At 30.3% G+C, this 19,855-nt stretch overlaps 2 protein-coding genes across 2 annotated transcripts; one reads left to right on the top strand and one right to left on the bottom strand.

The window, feature by feature from the left end:
* Nucleotides 1-2,314: 2,314 nt before the first annotated feature.
* On the bottom strand, nucleotides 2,315-6,281 carry LOC101260879 (thaumatin-like protein 1b). The gene is made up of 3 exons (XM_004230975.5): nucleotides 6,020-6,281; nucleotides 5,253-5,940; nucleotides 2,315-2,880 (listed from the first exon to the last, which is right to left on the bottom strand). The coding sequence occupies exons 1-3, from the start codon at nucleotides 6,075-6,077 to the stop codon at nucleotides 2,796-2,798; spliced, it is 831 nt and encodes a 276-aa protein (XP_004231023.1). The 5' UTR covers nucleotides 6,078-6,281; the 3' UTR covers nucleotides 2,315-2,795.
* A 9,062-nt stretch (nucleotides 6,282-15,343) lies between these two features.
* Nucleotides 15,344-18,718, top strand: LAX2 (auxin transporter-like protein 2). The gene is made up of 8 exons (NM_001247746.2): nucleotides 15,344-15,561; nucleotides 15,633-15,818; nucleotides 16,041-16,153; nucleotides 16,255-16,438; nucleotides 16,662-16,759; nucleotides 17,535-17,742; nucleotides 17,822-18,079; nucleotides 18,315-18,718. Exons 1-8 carry the CDS (start codon nucleotides 15,394-15,396, stop codon nucleotides 18,582-18,584), a joined length of 1,485 nt encoding a protein of 494 aa, NP_001234675.1. The 5' UTR covers nucleotides 15,344-15,393; the 3' UTR covers nucleotides 18,585-18,718.
* The last annotated feature ends 1,137 nt before the right edge of the window (nucleotides 18,719-19,855 follow it).

Raw genomic sequence — 19,855 nt, 5'->3', positions numbered from 1 at the left:
TATAATACATCAACTTTAAAATATTTCAACAAAATATTGCACATTTCAGTTCATGTTATATACGTATTATAAATTTTTAAGATGAATTGAATTAAGGGTATCCAATAGAAAGGTTGATAAGTAAATTATAATTTTATGATCTAATTTTGTAGAATTTATGTCTTTAATTTTGTAGGTCTGGGGTAGGCTTAATCCAATAAAGTGTGAATAAGTGACCTTGGATTCCATGACTCAAAGTGTCTCGTCTTTTGATGATTCTCCAATAAGTCCTATCATATGCTGCAAAACTTTGACTATTCGTTGGCCAAATGCAATTAATTACTTACGTCCAAAATTTTCATAATGGGAGTGCTCTCCTATTAAATACTTATATCACTTCTCAATACTTTGGATGTATACAAAATACATATAGTTAATTCATGACCATTTAATAGGTCATTTAAGTAAAAATAAGATATATAATTGTCACATTTTATCCATTTATGTAATTGGCTGGTAAACATCTTATCATCATAACGAAATAAGAAGAAGAGACTTATGCCTTATAAAGAGAATTTTTAAGATAATTTCATTGATGATATCGAATGTGATCAGAGAAATGTAATGTTTTAGGCTCCAAAGTTCAGTTGACGAACATGAACTAGCCCCCACAATGCCAGATTATAAAGACCCAATATGTAGATATAACAAATTATGTCAAATTTCACTTTAGAAGGACGAAAGTAAAAAAAACTTTGATTAACTGAATGACTTTTTTTAGTAGAGCAACTTGCTGTTTTTTTTTTTTTTTTCTATGCTTTTATGAGGTGTTTTTCTTCAAAAGCAACCTGGTTTTTCTCTTCACTTTTAGACAAGATTTAACCTTTTAAGAAAAAAAAAATCGTCCTTAATCATTTTCTTTAAAATAATTATAAAGAGGGTAGGGTCAAAGTAAGGAACAAAGATAATTAAGTCCGCATTTTGCTCATGCAAAACTAGTGAAAGCACATCCTCAGCCACTAAACGAGGTATTTTTATTATATATAAATAGTCATAATTTAAATAATTAAAAAGAATCGTGTATAATTAAGAGTGAAATTCTCTCAAATAATTGAACTCAAATCGATTAGATTGGAAGATCTTTTAAAGACACCTGTTTATTATAATAAAAGAATGATAAAATTATTTAGTAACGATATTCTTAGTGTATATGTTTGGTTCATTTGAACTGATAAAAAGAAAACATACGGATTAATTACAAACATAATGTGTTTGATCAAAACTTAGTGCAACTTATTATTATCATATAGAAAGTGTTATGATATATAGAGATTGAAAATCATTTTTTACATAAATATTTATTAAGTATCTGTTTGTAATTCTTATTTCAACTACTTGTTGGATTATCATGTATTTTAATTTTATGTGTACTGTTTTCTTAATTTTAGTTTATTTCTTAAAATTGTCACTTTTGATATTTTAATATCCTGCATGACATGTTTGAGATTACAATATGAAAGATTATTTCGATACAGTACACATATATTTAATGTAAGATTACATAACATAAAAATTTCCATTTTTTATTTAAATTTCTTATCTAATCAAACTTTTTTTCAAAAAACACTTGAAACAATGAGAAAAAATAATTTTCACAATATATCCTAAAAATATAGTACTAATATCTAAGGTTATATGGATATTAAGAATTTAGAAGAGGAAAAAGCAAAGCAGAAGGGCTGGTACAAAAAAGTAAGATATGTTTGATCAACACTTTGGCAGACAAAGCTTTTTTCCTCCTTTTTCTCATTTCACTTCACTTGTTCTACTTCTCTACTAAAATAATAACAGCTTTATTGGCCTCCTGCAAAATAACGTTGAAATATTCCTATCTTATTTGTCCAAGAATGTAATATGTAGACAGTCTCTTTATATGGTTTTGAAAAATACTCTGAGCTACCTAATTCAATCAGTTCTTTTACTTGGCCAGTAAACCAGCCATAACTATACAGAATAGGAGGCCTAAATCAGTTTGTGACCTAATTATAAACTTGTTCATACTTTGAATTGATTATTGACATGTTTCCAATATTAATATTTACATTTGTTTGTATCATGGGAAGTGGGTAATCAATTCAATTCCTCTTCAAAGAGGTACACCAATTGTTGCATTGCATTTGGTCATGGAGCTGGACTTATTCCTAATTATATTTACGGTGAAAATGCTTTTTCTCATTACATGCACATAAGATCTGTGCTACCCTTGAGTGCCCAATGATGGTAAATACTATTTTAAACAAATCATACACCAAAATACAATTTCTATTCTAGGCAGTTAGCTCAAATATCCTTATTTGTACCTTCAACAAGTTTCAAAATATTTTGAATTCTCCACCACATTATCACTATCTCAAGAAAAGAAAAAAATTACCATACCCCTAACACCTAAGGGGGTCATAAATCTGTTTGTGCATCAACTTAAATACAGTTTATGGACCCTTCCAAGCACCAAAAGCGACGGAGAGCAAAATGTAGACTGAAAATGAACAAATATCGATCTTATAAGAAACTACACGCTCCTATAAACAATTATTGTCATTTGTTATCGACGAGATCTGCACACGTGATTTTAAATGAGAGATAGTCGGCATTGTGTTTCTTAACAGTCCAAAGCTTTAACTTCTTTTGTAAATTAGCCTGAAAGGTTCCCAGCAAAGTCATTCACAATGTTCTCTGAGTACAAGCAAGTGCAGTTATAGGCATGGTTGACACCATAATTTGCAGTAGATATGGACAGATGGATGTCTAACCGCGCTTCAGTGACGCCTTCCTATGTACATCATGGTTTTGTTAACCAGTGGCAACTCAGCTGAATCCTTCCGTGCTCCTAACACTTTCTGGCTGCATAGTTTTTTATTCAAACAGCGTTAAAATGTGAGTTTAATAGTTAGTTTTCTAATCTATTTTGAAATTGCAAAACAACAAAGATTGTGATTTTATCATATTGGTTTGTCAGAGTAGACATAAAATCAGAAAATAACTTTTCCATTTTCCTCAGAATTATCAAGCAACTAAGTAGAGTTCCCATAAGTTCCATTTGAATGTCATGATTCTCACACATATCTTATAACAATGAAGTAGAAATAACTTTTTTAATAAGACATAGCTTTGACTATTCTTTCCAAATATATCTCTAAATACTTCTATCCATGTGAACTTGTGTTGTCTTTTCTGTAATTGCTAAAACAACAACATACCCAGTGTGATCTCACTAGTAGGGTCAAAGGAGGGTGGTGTGCGCATAGTCTTACCCTATCTTGTGAGGGTAGAGAGTGTACTTTCTAAAACATTAGATTTTGGGAGCCGATGTTCAATATCAAAATGGAAGGTAGTGTCATGATTCTCACACTGATACTCTGCCATTCATTCTGAGACGGTGGAAGTAAGTTTTTTCTTATAATTGAACAAAATACATGAGTAAGACATTCACTTCAGAGGGCAGAAGAAGTCAGGTTAAGATGAAGTTCTCAACAAAATAATCATAGTTAGAATAGCAAGAGTTAGATGAAACAGACTTTTACTACGCTACAAATCTTTTTTCTTACTTAAGTGGAGAACAGTTAGTTATACCGACAACTAAGAACACATAGGAGTTGCTAGTTTGTTTCTACAAATACCAAGGAAATCCTCTTCTTTTTTTCCGTAAAGTGCATCTCATTTAAAAGTGATATATATAAGTGTCGAAAATAAAATGTAAACATTACATCATAAGTAAATTACACCTCCTAACACCTTGAGGAAGAGTAATAAACCATACATATCTCCATCACTGACCTAGTTGTTAGAGAGGACTGGTTGACAGTCAACTGCAAGCAAGGTAAATTATTATAGAGCTCCCATGAGCACAATGACAAACGGCTTTATCAAACCATAGAAGGGGTTATTAAAAGAAACTAAGACTTGTGAATGCTTTAATGGTGGGAAGCTGGAAGATGAAGTTGGCAACCCTTCCAAACTCGTAGCATGTAGGTGCAAGTTAAGAGATAAAACTTGTATTAAAATTGACATTTGAAAACTTCTTTTCTAAAATTTCATGATGAAACATGGCCAAACGCCCAGTAATACTCTTCCACTTTTGCTTCCACTCCTCTAACCTCTTATATCAAGTGTATACTCCACAAATGCGTAGCCTCCAACATTTTGGAGGACATGTTGGCAATTCATTTTTTAACACTCCCACAGTATCAATTTATGCAGACCGTTTAAATCTTGTGCTCTTAAATATGTCATACATTTGTGTGGCTATAAAAGATTCTCGTTAAGGGTAAAATGAAAAGGTTAAACATTCAAATTTTCCTATTGGTATGTCAAAACAAACCAAGTTTATATTATGCTCAGAACTACTTTCCATCTCTTATGCCCACATCCACTATCCAGATCATGTCAATCAATTTCACTATGCCTCAATTCTAAATTATTTGAAGTCAACTACATAAATTATCTACACCTGTTCCATTTTATTCAGGTCCACAAATGGAACTCGTTACTCATTTAAACACCACATTGAGGCGGATTTAGTGCATGCTTAGGCTTTTTATCATAATTGAACTATTATTTCCTCAGTCTCATTTTATATGACTCATTTTATATGACAATGTTTGACTGAACATATTAGTTGGCACATACTTAAATATGCCATGACTCCTTCACATTACTACCAAGGGCGAATTTATAAGTAAAATGTGGGACACATGAACGTGTGATCACTAAAACTTGGTGTTTTGTGTATATATTTTCTAAAATTGATATACTAAACTGGAATCAATGCTACAGGAGAACTAAATAGTGGACTTGGTTTAATGTTGAGCTAATTACCTATAGGACTAGGGATTTTTTCCTTCTGGTAACAGCCAGAAGATAGAAAGACCGGTGCCTGGCCTGCTACTGCTTCGGATATATAGCACGACGTTACCACTCTCCTTCCTGCTTGCCATTTCCTCTTTAAACTGCTTATTCTTAAACCCCGGGATGTGATAAACCTATTCTATTTTAACTTTAGCTACTCAAAAACTTAAATGATAGATGTTTTTCCCCAATCTTTCCAAACCAATTTACCTATTTGAGATGTCTCATTCTCGTATCATATTCTAAAGAATCCTATACTCGCCACTAGATATAATTAGATCAGATACGTCATAACAGTAAAAATCTTCAAATAACTAAGAAAGAAAAACAAAAAATCAGTAAATAGGAAGGGTATAAATGTAATTCACCTGGTATAAGGAGGAGGGCAAAATATGATCAAGTAATCAGCAGAGGCACAAGTGAAGGTACTAGTCTTATCATCATAAGCATAACTATAAGAGCGTGGGCACGCGTGCTTGAAAAAGAGCGAGTAGCTCGAAGGGTGACACGTGTCAGGCGTATTATACGCTTCACTGCAACAGTAAATCGGATCATTAAACGCCAAACACGCGCTCTTACATCCAACACTTTCACCCCCACTCGCAACCCTCAAATCTCTCGGACACGCGCCGTTCAAATCCACTAAACATCCCGTCGCACTGCATCCCCCTGTACCTCCTTTAGCAACTATGAGCATCGGAAGGTTGTACCCATCCACAAGGCTGACGTCATAGAAATCCAAGCCCTGATCTCCGTTTAGAGTAAACTCCGCTAAACTCGCCGGCGGTATTGCACCCGCTCCGGCGCATTCCACTTTACCGGACCCGCAGTCTCCGGTGACGCAGGTGAATTTACCAGTGGAGGGTTCGTTGGAGCAGAGGGTCCGACCCCAAACCCGACCCGACCAAGCTCTGGGCATTTTCAGAGTCTTGGATTTGCCACTTTTAAGAACGAACCCGGTTGGATTAACAGGTGCTCTGTCAGCTCCGGTTAGTATTCCTGGCCATACTGTGTGGCGGCACCTATTTACTATCTTGAAAGTTGTTGACTGCACCTCTGTAAGTAAAACAAAATTAAACTTTTAAAATCAAGTTTTAAAAATGAAGATTTGAAGAGAAGTTAAGTGACTGATTACCTGAGAAGAGAGAGAAAGTGATGAGAAGAAGGGAGAGAAAGATAAGAAGACGATCCATTGATGATGAATAGTGAGTGATTGATTTTCAGGTTTCAAAGTTGTTAACTTTTTCTTTTTCATTTTAATTGGGTTATTGAGGTCCAGAAGAATAAAACAAAAGGGAAAAAAGTTGAATAAGATAAGAAACAGCGCCAAATAATACAGATAGAGAGAGGGGGCAAATCAAAGTAAAGTGAATGTGAAGAGAAGAAACTGTAACTATATGTTAGAATTTTAACAGATCTACTTTTTGTATTGTAGTGCTATTTGTTTTTAATGTAATATTTTTCTTTACAAAATTATTTCATACATAAAAAGCTGGTTTTTTATTATTATTAGATTGGTAATTTTCATTTTTTATATTATGCATATAGAAAGCTACGTGAAGTATATATATAAAATTTTGGACATATTAATGAAAGTTTTAGTTTCGTCACTATAATAAAATATATAATTTCATCCAGCAAGTTATACAGACTTACAAGATATAATTTGGTATTCTGCATGATTCGAAAGTTTTGAGTTGAATTATAATTATTTCACTCATGATGACACTTGTTTAAAATAAATAAGGTCGATGTATATTTAAGTTACACTCAATATATTATTATTTTACTTATGATACATATTTATTACTTTATCGTTATTTCACTCATGATGTCTATTTCAAACTCCATATAAAATTATTGAACTCTTCCGGTTTAAATTTTTAGAACTTCATCATTGTAGGAAATTCAAACTCTAGCACATTTTTATCTAGATATTGTGTTTATTTAAAATTGATTACTTTCCAATTACATTTATAACTTTGATTAACCTAATATTTACTCATCTTTTTATATTGGATTTTTGAGTCCGTCATTATTTTGCTTTGAAAAAAAGTAAATTTTAAGTTTAGCAAATATAAAAATTATATTTATATATTAATAGTTAGTATAATTGTGTTCTATAACAAACTTTACATTTGTTATGACTATTAATCTGTATATTTAGATATACATATACATAAAAAAAATACATATTTGAGTCTATGTATATTTTTGATATACAAATGGCTCTCGGATTGTATATTTTGATATACAAATGGATTTTGCATTTGCATATTTCGATATGCAAATGGTCCTGCATTTGTATATTTTGGTTTATAAATAGATCTTGCATTTGTATATTTTGATATAGAAATAGGTCTTGTATTTGTATATTTTGATATAGAAATGGAATTATAAAAAACATGAACTGTTTACTATAAATTACAAATAAATAAAACTAAAGATATAACATTTAATTTGAATGAATAGTTTATTATTTAATAGAATTTTTTTTTATAAAAATGACCTTATATTCTCCTGTCTCCCCTTCTACGATCAGCCCAAAATGTCTCGAGTATTAAATGGGCCTAGGCCCTATAGCCCATCAAAAGAGAAAGTCCCTTTGAGGCTTAATCCATCTCATGAGCCCCTAGATTCTTTAAGAGGCTTAAGTCTAGCTACTTCCCACAGGAGCAATGCAAAATTATATCTGTTGGTTCATATATATTATGTGAAAAATTAAACTAGATTTTTTGGAGCTATAACAAATATCTTAGATATTTAGTGAAATTTTGTAAATTTTGGAGAGTAAATATTTTTGATATTTATATTAAAAAAGAATCTAAATGTTCTAGATAATTAGATATTTACTGTAAAGTATAGAATAATCTAGATTCTGAATAGATAGTTAGAAGATAAGGTCATCTAGATTTTTCTTGTAGATCTATTTAGAATAACATCTAAAAACATCCCTACACAAGCATAAATAGGGACGACCATAGTCATTTGTGAGCAACCTAAGAACAACTCAAATCTAACAGTCTTCTTCTATAGCCAAGTTATTTTATCCAAAATATTCTTTCTCTCGTCTAGTTTCATCTTCCGATCTTACTTAAAGATCTTGGAATAACAGAAATCTTCCTGAATTATACAAGTGTATCATAACTCATAGTGTGATGATAGTATTAGATATGTGAAACACAGTAGCATAACTCTGCTACTGACCCTCTATGAGATAGCTAAACTCTCAGATTCACCCTGCAACATATAGACATTAGAATTCATTTACAAATTTTGTGAATTTAGATCTTAGGTCTAACTTATACCCAAAAGCTAGCTCAAAGGGGAGGACTGCCCAAGCCTTAAAAGGAGTTCACCCATCTCATTCCTTAATATCCACCTCACGCCCAGTACTTAGCAACTGGTGCGTGGACAATTTTAATTTTAGGGACCCCAACATCTGATGAGACAGGCCCCGCTCTGATACCATGTGAAATTAGGTTTTAGGCCTAACTCACACCCAAAAGCGGTAGGAGGATTGCCGAAGTCTTATAAGGAGTCCACTCATCTCATTCTTAAACAAAATTTTAAAATGCTTGTTTTATAAAATGTTTTAATGATTAACAAGTAAGTACATAATAGCCAAATATAATACGTAGTATTACCTACTCCTACTTTTATAGATACAATGTACTTTTTTAATCATTAATGTAGTTCATTTGGCTATTGTTCATTAGTTGTTTGTCATACTAAAAAAGTGCATTATTCATGAGAGGCCCATACAGTTTGGTAATTCAACAAATAAGGATAAAGATTGACCCCCATTACAAAGATATAATCATTTCAAAACACTAATTAACGGCATTGTAATGCACTTTTGTGCCAAATCTAAGTCTCTAGAAGTGTATTAATGGACCTTTTGTTATGTATCATTGTGCTTACTAACGAATGCTTAAAAGGCATAATTTTGAAATAACTGTTGATCATCATATACATTGGCCCTAGCGTGCATAAATACCCATTTTCTTGTACTCAATCATAAGTTGTCTAATCCATTAATTGAAAAATGAGCCCACATAGATTGGCATAGCTGATTTTGTCTCTCCTTATTAAAGGTCAACTTAGGTTATCATTTTTGTCTGTCAACTTAGATCTTCTCAAGCTTTTTCAAGATACAAAATGTATCTAACAATCGTAGTAGACACAAAATACAAATATACAATTTCGAGTTACGACTAAAGAAACATAATGCTTCACTTCATGATTCAATGGCTAGCTAGCGCCAATAACTATTGGTTAATCCTGAGACCAAACTTATATAACTACTGGCAGATTTTGAATTTGATGTTTTTCAACACAGACAAATAAAAGTTATTGAATTCATGTGAATTCAATGCGTGAGTGCTAGATTACCTTCGTATACGACTACTAGTTATAATATTCTCTTAATGTCAATGTCGGGAAAACTATAGGGGTGGATGATAGGTTGTCATGTCAAAACTACTAACAACATAGTTAAGGAAACATAATATACTATGAGGTTGGCTTCTACGTACAAATGACGTGCATCCATCACATGACATTAGTTAATTAATCTTGCTTACACCACAATTACTCAAATTAGCATAAACTTATGTATTTTTTTTTTGCTCGTCAATCAATATATATACATACAAATGTTCGCCAAGTTTTCAAATATAACTAAGAGGAGCAGTAAGATGAAGTATAGTGTAAAATTGTTGTGCTAGAAATTAAGACAAAAGGGAATGAACAATTTAGCAGTCAAAGGAAGGAAAGTAGGACAAAAATAGTCAGAGAATGTTTTTGGTCCCATGAATATTATATATGTCATATCATGTCTGTAAAGCGTGACAAAAATAAAATTATCACTCTTTTATCCAACAGCTAACATCAATATGTTAGCACTTCATCACTTTATATATTTACTCATACTAATTATTCCAATCCCAGTTTCATTGACCTAAATTCAGTATTGTCACTATAACAATAATTTTTTTATGTCAAAATAATTTAACTCTACTAGCCAGGACAGTGAAGTCATAACATTTTTCTAGATATCGATGGAATCTATAGCCAGCTAGCATAGAGTTAAAAGGATGGTTAACATTATCGGGATCAAAAATAAGTAGGTGTAAATGCGAAAGTAACAAAGTAAACCTCGAAAGATCACGAGTAAAAAGACAAATGAGAAATATACCAAAAGACACAAAGATTTAACATGGTTCGGTCAATCGACCTACGTCCATAAAGGAGATAAGCAATTCACTATAAATAAGAGAGTACAAAATACAGAGAGAAACAACCTCAATCAATTCACTCGGAATAAATAGGAGGTTCACACAAGTGATAACGTATCAAGCTTGTGACCCACAAATTCTCCCCCTAACCAAAACTCTCAAAGCCCTTTAAGACTATATTGTGAATGCTGATTAAGTTAAAAGGAACATGTCTCTCTATTTATAGAGTCCTAAACTTTTTTCTACTAGAAAAATGATTAGTCGATTAGTTCGTAATTTACTTCTTCAAATTTTAAATCCCTTAATAAAAATCCAAGATTCGCTACTGATCACAGTTGCGACGAATAAATTTGTGTGATTTCACAATTATCATGTGGTTAAGTTCAACTATTATAAACGTGACAAAACTGTGTATTTGTTAATTTGCTATTACAGTAGGTAAAGTACAATTACTTTCATCGGTGTTATATGGTGAATAAAGTTGTGATATTAACTTGATCTGAACTACTTTTACCCATGTCTAGAACCGTTGGAATATAGACAATCAATTAATTAAATTGTGATATGTTGTAGAAAGAACTGTTAAAACAAAGAAAAAACATAAATCTCGTCAACTAGTATTTACAATTGAAATACATCATAAAAATTATATATATATATATATATATATATATATTTAAAAAGAAACCTGACCTCATGATGTTTTAACATCATCACATTGCAAATTATCAATGATAACTCTAGGTGACACATTCAAATTCGAAAAAGACCTCTGTAAAAAGCAGAAGACACATATAATTAAAGGTTCTTGGCCCTTGGGGACTGAATAGTATTAAAAAAAATAACATCTTTGCCTTTTAAAATAAAAGTAAAAAATAAAAATGCTGGTTAAATAAATATGAATTTAAAGAACTTTTTCTTTTGTGAATTTTCTTTTTGTCTTGCACTAGCAAAATCAGTATGCTCTATTTAGTCCCCCTAACTTTTCTGAGGGAAGGATGAATTTTTCTTACTTTTTAACACTTTTTGCTGTTTCAATTTTTATGATAAAAGCATTTGTCCTTTTATTCTTTCTTCTTGTCTTGGTTTTTGAGGCTTTTGTGTTTGCCTTTCATTTTCTTGGTTCCTAACTAACTGTTTAGTACATTTGATTAAATTTAAGTTAAATTTATGTTAAAAAAAATCTTTCAAAAAGTAGTATTCTTGACAATTTGTATTTTATAGAATTTGAACTCAATACTTCTGATTATATTGCGTTTGGTACAAATTCAGAAGCATGTTTAGCAAAATAAGAAATTAGTATAACATATGAATAAATTGATGGAAAAAGGAGATGGGAGAAATTTACAAGATACAGCGCAGTTTCAAAGGCACATGATCTTACAGTTCTCAAAGAATAAGTTTGTCCTTATGTCTCTAAAATGTGTGAAGACTATAGTGTTAAGAAAACGTAGGTTTTTTAATGGGTAATTGGTACATAAAATATGTAATCGTATTTGCAAAAAATAGTATAAGAGAAGTTCAAGAAAAAAATTATTAAAAATTAGCTCTCGAAGTGAAAATTAGCATATAGAAATATAACAATTCATTTTCTTAAGTAATTGAGATACTTAGCAGCTTCTTGCATAAAATTTAACATCTAAAATATGAATAACACAACATGAAAGTTCCATCAAAGAAACATTTTTATTGAAATACTAAAAGATAGTCAAGTAAATTGCGACGAATGAAGTTATAACTTACTCTTTCCGTTCACAATTGTTTTTAGAATAAGGTCATGTATTCTTTTCACGAAAAAATTTAATACAAGTTGTAATTTGACTAATATAATCATATTATAGTAAGAATATCAAAAATTTATATAACTTTTCAATTGAACAAAATGGAGTTATTATTAAGAATATAATTGAAAAAATATAATTAATTATTTAAATTAACAATTAATCTTAGATATCTATATTTAGTATATCTATCAAATATTTATGAACAAAAAGAGTAAAAAATATGAATTTATATGCTATGTTTCAAAATGTGTATTGCAATATAGAAGATGGTAAATTGGAAGACGCAATGGATTGAATGAAATTCTCGAGACAATAAAGTAATTTTCCTCCCAAAGCCATGTGATAAAAGCAGCTTTTTTCTCTTCTTCTTCTTGCTATAAAGCGACCACGCCCCTTTGCCAATAATCATACGGTCTATTTTGTTATAATTCTTTCGTTTTCAATTTTTTTTGTTCGATGTTCAATATTCATATTAAATGTTGATGTATATAAATTTATATTGCATTGGATTCAGTAAAGCACTCCAACTAAGGGGCGGAGCCATCAAGGTAAAAGGGGTTTATTCGAATTCTGTTCGACGAAAAATTATATTATTTATATATGATTAAAATAATATTTTATGTGTATATAGTAAATATCGAACCCACTTCAATTAGTATGTGTATCTATTTCTATAAATTTTAAATCCCTTATTTAAAATTTTATCGCTGTTACTACTTCAACTATAGATTTTTCAAATTCAAAACTTAAAATCGTACATTTAATCAAAGAAAGGAGCAATCCATCCTCTTGTTTGGTGTGGTCGTTCTCTTTATTACTACTACTATTTTCCTCGTTCTTCTACATGAACTTTGTGAACTACATGGACATGAGTTGGTGTAATTCGATTTATAATGAATTTACGACATATTATCTACTTTGTCTTAGGTTGTGTACTTATAATGTCATGTGACATTTATTCTAAATAATCTCATTATTTGAAAGAAGAATAAAAATACAAAAAAAGGAAACGAAGAAAGATAAAATGATACTCCTTTTATCTTGAAATAATTGTCACATTTAGATTTTAAGGATCTAACTTAATTAGACTTTTGGTGTTAAATTAGATGAAATAATTTAATGTTTAGATATTATTTTTTTACATGAAATATTATAAATTATATTTCCTCTCCGAATTATGTATTTGTCAAAATTCAAGTTATTTGACTTCTGACAAAAAAAAACCAGAAAATTTGAAAAAGGTTAATACTCTTATTAGTCTTAGGTCTTATTTGTTTGTATTTGATGGACGTCTAAATTTTAATCATTCAGATTTAGCTCATTAAATATGTTTAATTTTTAGATCTAAATCTAAATCATTCATATTCAACTCATTAAGTTTATTTGTTTTTTTTTTTTTAAAAAAGCCTCTTAATGGGTCTGAAGAGGTCTGTATGACTCTTTCCAATATTCAAACTCACGTGATAATTTATCAATCAATAAATCATAACTTTTTTTTTAGCGTGTCTTTTTATCTCATAACTAATTTTTTTTCTCTTTTATCAATTAAACACCATTTTTTTTCCAATAGGTAAGTTTTCATAAATCTTATCAAGTATTTTTTTTATATTAATAATTTTCTTGTATTGACCTGAGTCAAGAACAATGGTTGCAATAATATTTTTGGTATATTGTTATTTATCAAGGTTTTGAATGAAAAAACAGTACTTCAAATCATGATTATTAGAATTTTTAAATTATTTTTTTTAATAAAAAGTAATATATTTTGTTGAAATGAAAATTTTATAATATTTATTAGTATAATATTCAATTTCGCTTTCACGTTTAGATATTGAAAACAAACAACATTAATTACTTAATGTTCAGGTTTATAAATCACATCTTAATATTTAGATATTTATTCAGATCAAAACACTTGAATCTTAATATTCAGATGTATATTCAAATTCAAACCTCTTAATTTTAATAAAAATAAATGAGGCCTTAATGACATTGATGTTGACGTCATTATCACATAAGATAAAGACAGAATTAGAATATAAGTACAATGTGATTTAAGGCAAATCATTTCCTATTGTAGGCACATAAAATACAATTAATACGAAGCATAGGTTAAGTTAAATTAATCAAATGTTATGCATATTTCTCAATGGGAAGAAGAGAAACCCACTCGTGCAAAGAAGCCAGTCACGCTCCCATAATTACATTAGCATCTGCACTAAAAGACAATAATTTTAATTTAACTAATAAATAATTTGCTTAAATTAAAAGATTTAATCATAGGAACAATTGCTTTGGGCACGATTACCATGGCTATTCGTCAAAGCTCGCAAACTTGAACTGTTTCAACTTGGAAGCTATAAACCAACATTTTTATACACTTCCCCAAAATCACACCCTTTGTAACTTCAAAGAGGTAATACTAAATATTTTAACATTTCATTTCTCCGTCCACTTATAATTGAAATAATTTTCTTTTTTTAAAATCAAATTATAGAAGTTTCTATTAATATTTTAAGATATATCTTTTATCATATTATAGATTAAAAAAATTACAATTTATAATATTTTGTATAATTTTCTAATATCTAAATTTATATTTAACATATAAAATTAATTTAATCTAATTTAACTTTAAAAATTAGTCAAATTAACTTTCAAAAAATCTAACATAATAATTAAAAATGAACAGATATAATAATAAAAAAAATTATAAGCAAAGTGCTTTTAAGTTAAAATCACATAAACATCCTAAGTTGTTTATCTCAATTCATAGTTTTTTATACTCCTTTCGTTTTTATAAACTTGACATAATTAGTTCAAATGTCGGATAATGAAGAGTATTTCTTAATAATAATTCATAAGGATAAAATAAATATAAGATAATAAATTAAATAAGTAAAAAATGGACAAATGAAGTGAGTGAGTGAGGAAATAGCTTATAAGCATGGTTTTACCAACTACCAAGTCTTATTTCATCAAAAATAATATCACATACTAACATAATAAACTACAATATAATATATTATAAAATTATCAGAAATAACCATTCAAACAAGACGTTAAAAAAAAAAAACATTCAACAAATTTTTTACGTATTCACTTCTCATATTTTGAATATTTTAATTATTTTTTCAATTTCACCGCTATATAGGAGTATTTATTTAGATACTAATAAGCATTTAATCAATGGTACGTTTTTTTAATTTTTAAGTTACAACTACATTTTAGTCACGAATTTTCTCCCTTCAAAGAACGTAACACCAATTCCCCCATTTTCTTCGACCCCTTTTTTTTTCCACTGAAAAACAAAAACTAAAAGGACAATTAGGTTGGAAAAAAAAAAGGATGTGTCGACAAGGCCCACTCAAAAAAAGCTGTTTTAACATTCATTTCACTCAATATAAATATAACATACACCACTATGCTTTCCCTACTAAACACTCAACTCTGTTTTAACTACTTAAATTTTTTTTTAGTTGAAGATGGAATCCACAGACAAAGTAGTGGAAACAGTGATGGTTGGAAATTATGTTGAGATGGAGAGTGAAGGAAAGCCTAATAATAATAATGACATCAAATCCAAATTCTCTAATTTATTTTGGCATGGTGGCTCTGCTTATGATGCTTGGTTTAGCTGTGCTTCTAATCAGGTACTTATTCTGCGATATTCTCGTAAAGTATAAGTGTGTAAATTTTGAAAATTTCATTTTTTCAATTTCAGGTAGCTCAAGTGTTATTAACACTACCATACTCATTTTCTCAACTTGGAATGCTCTCTGGCGTTTCATTTCAACTCTTCTACGGTTTACTAGGCAGTTGGACTGCTTATCTCATTAGCATTCTCTACATTGAGTACAGAACCAGAAAAGAAAGAGAAAAGGTCGATTTCCGCAACCACGTCATTCAGGTAAAATTCACATCAAAGTAGCGTACGCAAAATTTTTCGTAATCGAAAAAAAAGAACTTTTCAAGTTTCGAAGGGGTGACACTCCGACAAGACATAGGTTAATACTAGATATTTTGTCTCAATACTTCTAAATTTCACATGGCATTCTGATTAAAACTATAGTATTTTAATTTAATGTGTAATAATTAATTTTTTTTAATGTGATTTTGTTTATTTGTATAGTGGTTTGAAGTTCTTGATGGATTACTTGGAAAACATTGGAGGAACGTTGGTTTGGCATTTAATTGTACTTTTCTTCTGTTTGGATCTGTAATTCAACTTATAGCCTGTGCAAGGTTTGTTTTATTTTAAATTTTCTACCTGCCCCCCTGAATATTCTGTTTTTTTTAAAAATAAAAATAAAAATGAGATTGATTAATTTATTTTAATTTTGCAGTAATATATATTATATAAATAATAATTTGGACAAAAGAACTTGGACTTATATATTCGGAGCTTGTTGTGCAACAACTGTATTCATTCCATCTTTTCACAACTACCGAATCTGGTCTTTTCTTGGCTTATTAATGACCACTTACACTGCTTGGTATCTTACTGTCGCATCGCTCCTTCATGGCCAGGTATTTAATTTCACCTATAATTACTGGACACTATTATTTTTTTATCGTATTTATATAACTGAAGTTTAGCTAGTGAATAAACTATAAGCATATACCACGTGATCGTTTCAAAAATATAGTCACACATTATTTTTAAGCACATGTTGTTCAAGAGTTTGAGATCTTAATTATTCATGAATAATTAATTGTGATTAATGTTTTTTGTTACTTGTTATAAAAATAGGTAGAGGGGGTGAAACATTCAGGTCCAACAAAAATGGTTCTATATTTCACAGGAGCAACAAACATTCTCTACACATTTGGGGGACATGCTGTTACTGTGTAAGATATATCTTAATTGATTTATTTCCTTTTTAAATAAAATTCAAATAAGACTAAATTTAAAGCGGGAATTTGAACCAAAGCCACTAAATTTTGTAGGTCCGCCTCTATCTACAACATTATTCTTGTGTGAAAATGACTAAACCTTAGACTGTTCTGAAGAAACGGACTATGGTATATAGTAGTGTATTATTTTTTTGTCTAAGATATTAAATATTCCCTCAAAACTTTAACATTTACTACGTGGTGACCAATCCTTATCAAAAAACTATTATTGTTATTCTCTATACAACTGTTAACTTTTACTTTAATCTTTTTACATGTTTTTTTTTTTTTTAAATTTTTTCAATTTGGCAGAGTGCCTTTCTCAGGCATGGGAAGAAAAAAAAGTCATTACTTACTATGAACCCTTTTTACCCTTTTTAAGTTAGAAAGCAAAATATCTTTTTCGAATCACTTTTGCTTTATTTGTTACTGAATCAATGAATGGTTTAATGCTCTGAACATCTCTTCCTTTTATGTTCCTTTTTTTCTGTTTTTTAACATAATTAAAAGGTACCATTAACCAAGAAATAATTAAGTATCCTATCATAAATATGAAAGGGACTGCAAATAAATCTTGATATTTACTCAACTAGATTTTTAGCTTCTGTGAACTGTAAAAATCATTTGGAACGAGACTAATAATGAAAGTATGACAAATAAATTAGGATACATACGAGTTTAAAAGATTTTTCTTTTAGGAGAGGCTAATTGTTGTGTTTTGTTTGGGCAGAGAAATAATGCATGCTATGTGGAAACCCCAAAAGTTTAAGGCAATTTACTTATGGGCAACTCTTTATGTGTTAACACTGACCCTTCCATCAGCAGCATCAGTGTATTGGGCATTTGGTGATTTGTTACTTGATCACTCTAATGCATTTTCTCTACTTCCTAAATCACCCTTCAGAGACATGGCTGTCATCCTCATGCTTATTCATCAGGTCCAATTTTTACTCGTTCAATATTGACTTTATGTTAACGAGCAAGCAAATAAATAACATCGATTTGTTGTTTTTACAGTTCATAACATTTGGTTTCGCTTGCACACCATTGTATTTTGTATGGGAGAAGGCTATTGGCATGCACGAATGCAAGAGCATGTGTAAGAGGGCGGCAGCACGGTTGCCGGTGGTGATTCCGATATGGTTTCTGGCCATAGTTTTCCCATTTTTCGGCCCTATAAACTCCTCCGTTGGTTCACTCCTCGTTAGCTTCACCGTTTACATTATCCCGGCTCTTGCTTACATGTTCACCTTTAAATCCGCTGCAGCCCGAGAGGTACCCGATCTTTACTACGCCATCTCTTAAAATTGTTAGTAAATTTTATTACATATACTATTACTTTAAAAATAGAAAAAAAAATAACCATATTATGATTTACAAGGACCAATGGAGAATAATAAAGTTAAGTCACATCTCACATAATATAGTAGTAGCACTTGGATGTTTTTGTCTTTTATACTTTTGGTGTGTTATAAAATATGTGGTGATTATAAACTTTGATATTATGCAGAATGCGGTAGAGCAACCACCAAAATTTGTGGGACGTTGGGCTGGATCGTTTACAATTAATATATTTGTGGTGGTTTGGGTACTTATTGTTGGGTTTGGATTTGGTGGTTGGGCCAGTATGACCAATTTCATACATCAAATTGATACATTTGGTCTTTTCACCAAATGTTACCAATGCCCACCTCCACCGGGGTCCCCGCCACCATTCCTCCCTCATGTTGGTGCTCCACGCCCATCTCCGGCCAACATCACTCACCATCACCACCTATGAGGTCGTCACGAAAATTAAAAAAGATGCATGACTGGTACGATAGATGAAGATGAAGACGAAGATGCATGGGTTGTTATGTGTAAATTTGCGGAGTCATGACCACAATCCATTCCCTCCCTCCCCCATCATCCCACGTCTTGAGTTTTGCTTAGCTTGATTTGAGGATTTGGTTAATTAATGTAGTATGCAACATATTTCTAGTGAAGATTTCCAACTTTTTGTTCTTATTTTAATATATGATGCTTAGATCTTTACTAGTGTATGATGTGACCGTGTGACATTCCTTAATCTATAAGGTTTTGGTGGATTGTATGAAATTCAATCTCCTCTAATATTTTGAATTTGAATTTTGTAATTTGAGAAATCATTAATATTTCACGAATATTGAGATACGAAATACTTATATTTAAAGAAAAGAATTTCAAGATATTTTATGGGTCGGTGGTTGAAAGTGACATACTTACCTAGAGTATCAAACATTGATATGGATTGGAAAGTGACAAATGAACAATAATGAAGAATAAAAATTTGCCTATTCAACTACATCTTTTGACTGCATTTTACTTGTTATTACACTTGTGGGACCAAAGAAATATGAAATATCTTATGACTCATCTTCAAATGAAATTAATCATCTTCTAGGCCACTTTTAATTTCTTATTTATTCATTATATAATTAAAAAATACTATTATCAATCAAGTCTTAGATGAGAAAACGTTAGATTACAGACTAAAATGTTGTAGATATTATACAAATATTTAATTTTCTGTCGCCCTCAAAATCTATATTTATACTATTTTAAAAACAAAGATAAACTTTAAATAATAACTTAAAAAGGAGATATTTCCATAAATCGGCTATAACTTTACCCTGAAGATTATCTAATGAATAGGTCATTACTATCTCAACTCGAAATTATGATACAGCACCATCCCTCTACGACTAGTTAATAAATGTAAATTCATGTTATTATCTTAACAATTTTTTTTTATTAGTGTATACTCATATATTACCAAATTATGAGTCAAATTATGATCAAGTAATTGATTTTTGCAACAAATTTTAAACATATGGAAAATAAATAAATCACACAAATAAAATTTGAATAAAAAATGATTTTATTAATCTAGATAGATTGGGGTTACAATTATCCCTTGATTTTACTCTCTTAAGATTTATCCATGATTCAAGGGTCGTTAGTAGCGTATTTCTCGAACTAGGATGATTTAGATTTTAATCTCTCTTTATGAATAAACCATCAACTTGTGGA

Source organism: Solanum lycopersicum, chromosome 1 (assembly GCF_036512215.1).
Source record: "Solanum lycopersicum chromosome 1, SLM_r2.1".
Lineage (NCBI taxonomy): Eukaryota > Viridiplantae > Streptophyta > Magnoliopsida > Solanales > Solanaceae > Solanum > Solanum lycopersicum.
This window is presented reverse-complemented; position numbering and strand designations above follow the sequence as displayed.

Bases quoted from the DNA above. Each gene is read 5' to 3' on its own strand.
- LAX2 (NM_001247746.2), top strand. From the start codon at position 15,394: ATGGAATCCACAGACAAAGTAGTGGAAACAGTGATGGTTGGAAATTAT. The intron at 16,154-16,254 runs GTTTGTTTTATT...TTAATTTTGCAG, and splicing joins CAACTTATAGCCTGTGCAAG to TAATATATATTATATAAATA. The intron at 18,080-18,314 runs GTACCCGATCTT...GATATTATGCAG, and splicing joins AATCCGCTGCAGCCCGAGAG to AATGCGGTAGAGCAACCACC.
- LOC101260879 (XM_004230975.5), bottom strand. From the start codon at position 6,077: ATGGATCGTCTTCTTATCTTTCTCTCCCTTCTTCTCATCACTTTCTCT. The intron at 5,941-6,019 runs GTAATCAGTCAC...TTTTACTTACAG, and splicing joins CACTTTCTCTCTCTTCTCAG to AGGTGCAGTCAACAACTTTC. The intron at 2,881-5,252 runs GTGAATTACATT...AAAACTATGCAG, and splicing joins TGCCCTCCTCCTTATACCAG to CCAGAAAGTGTTAGGAGCAC.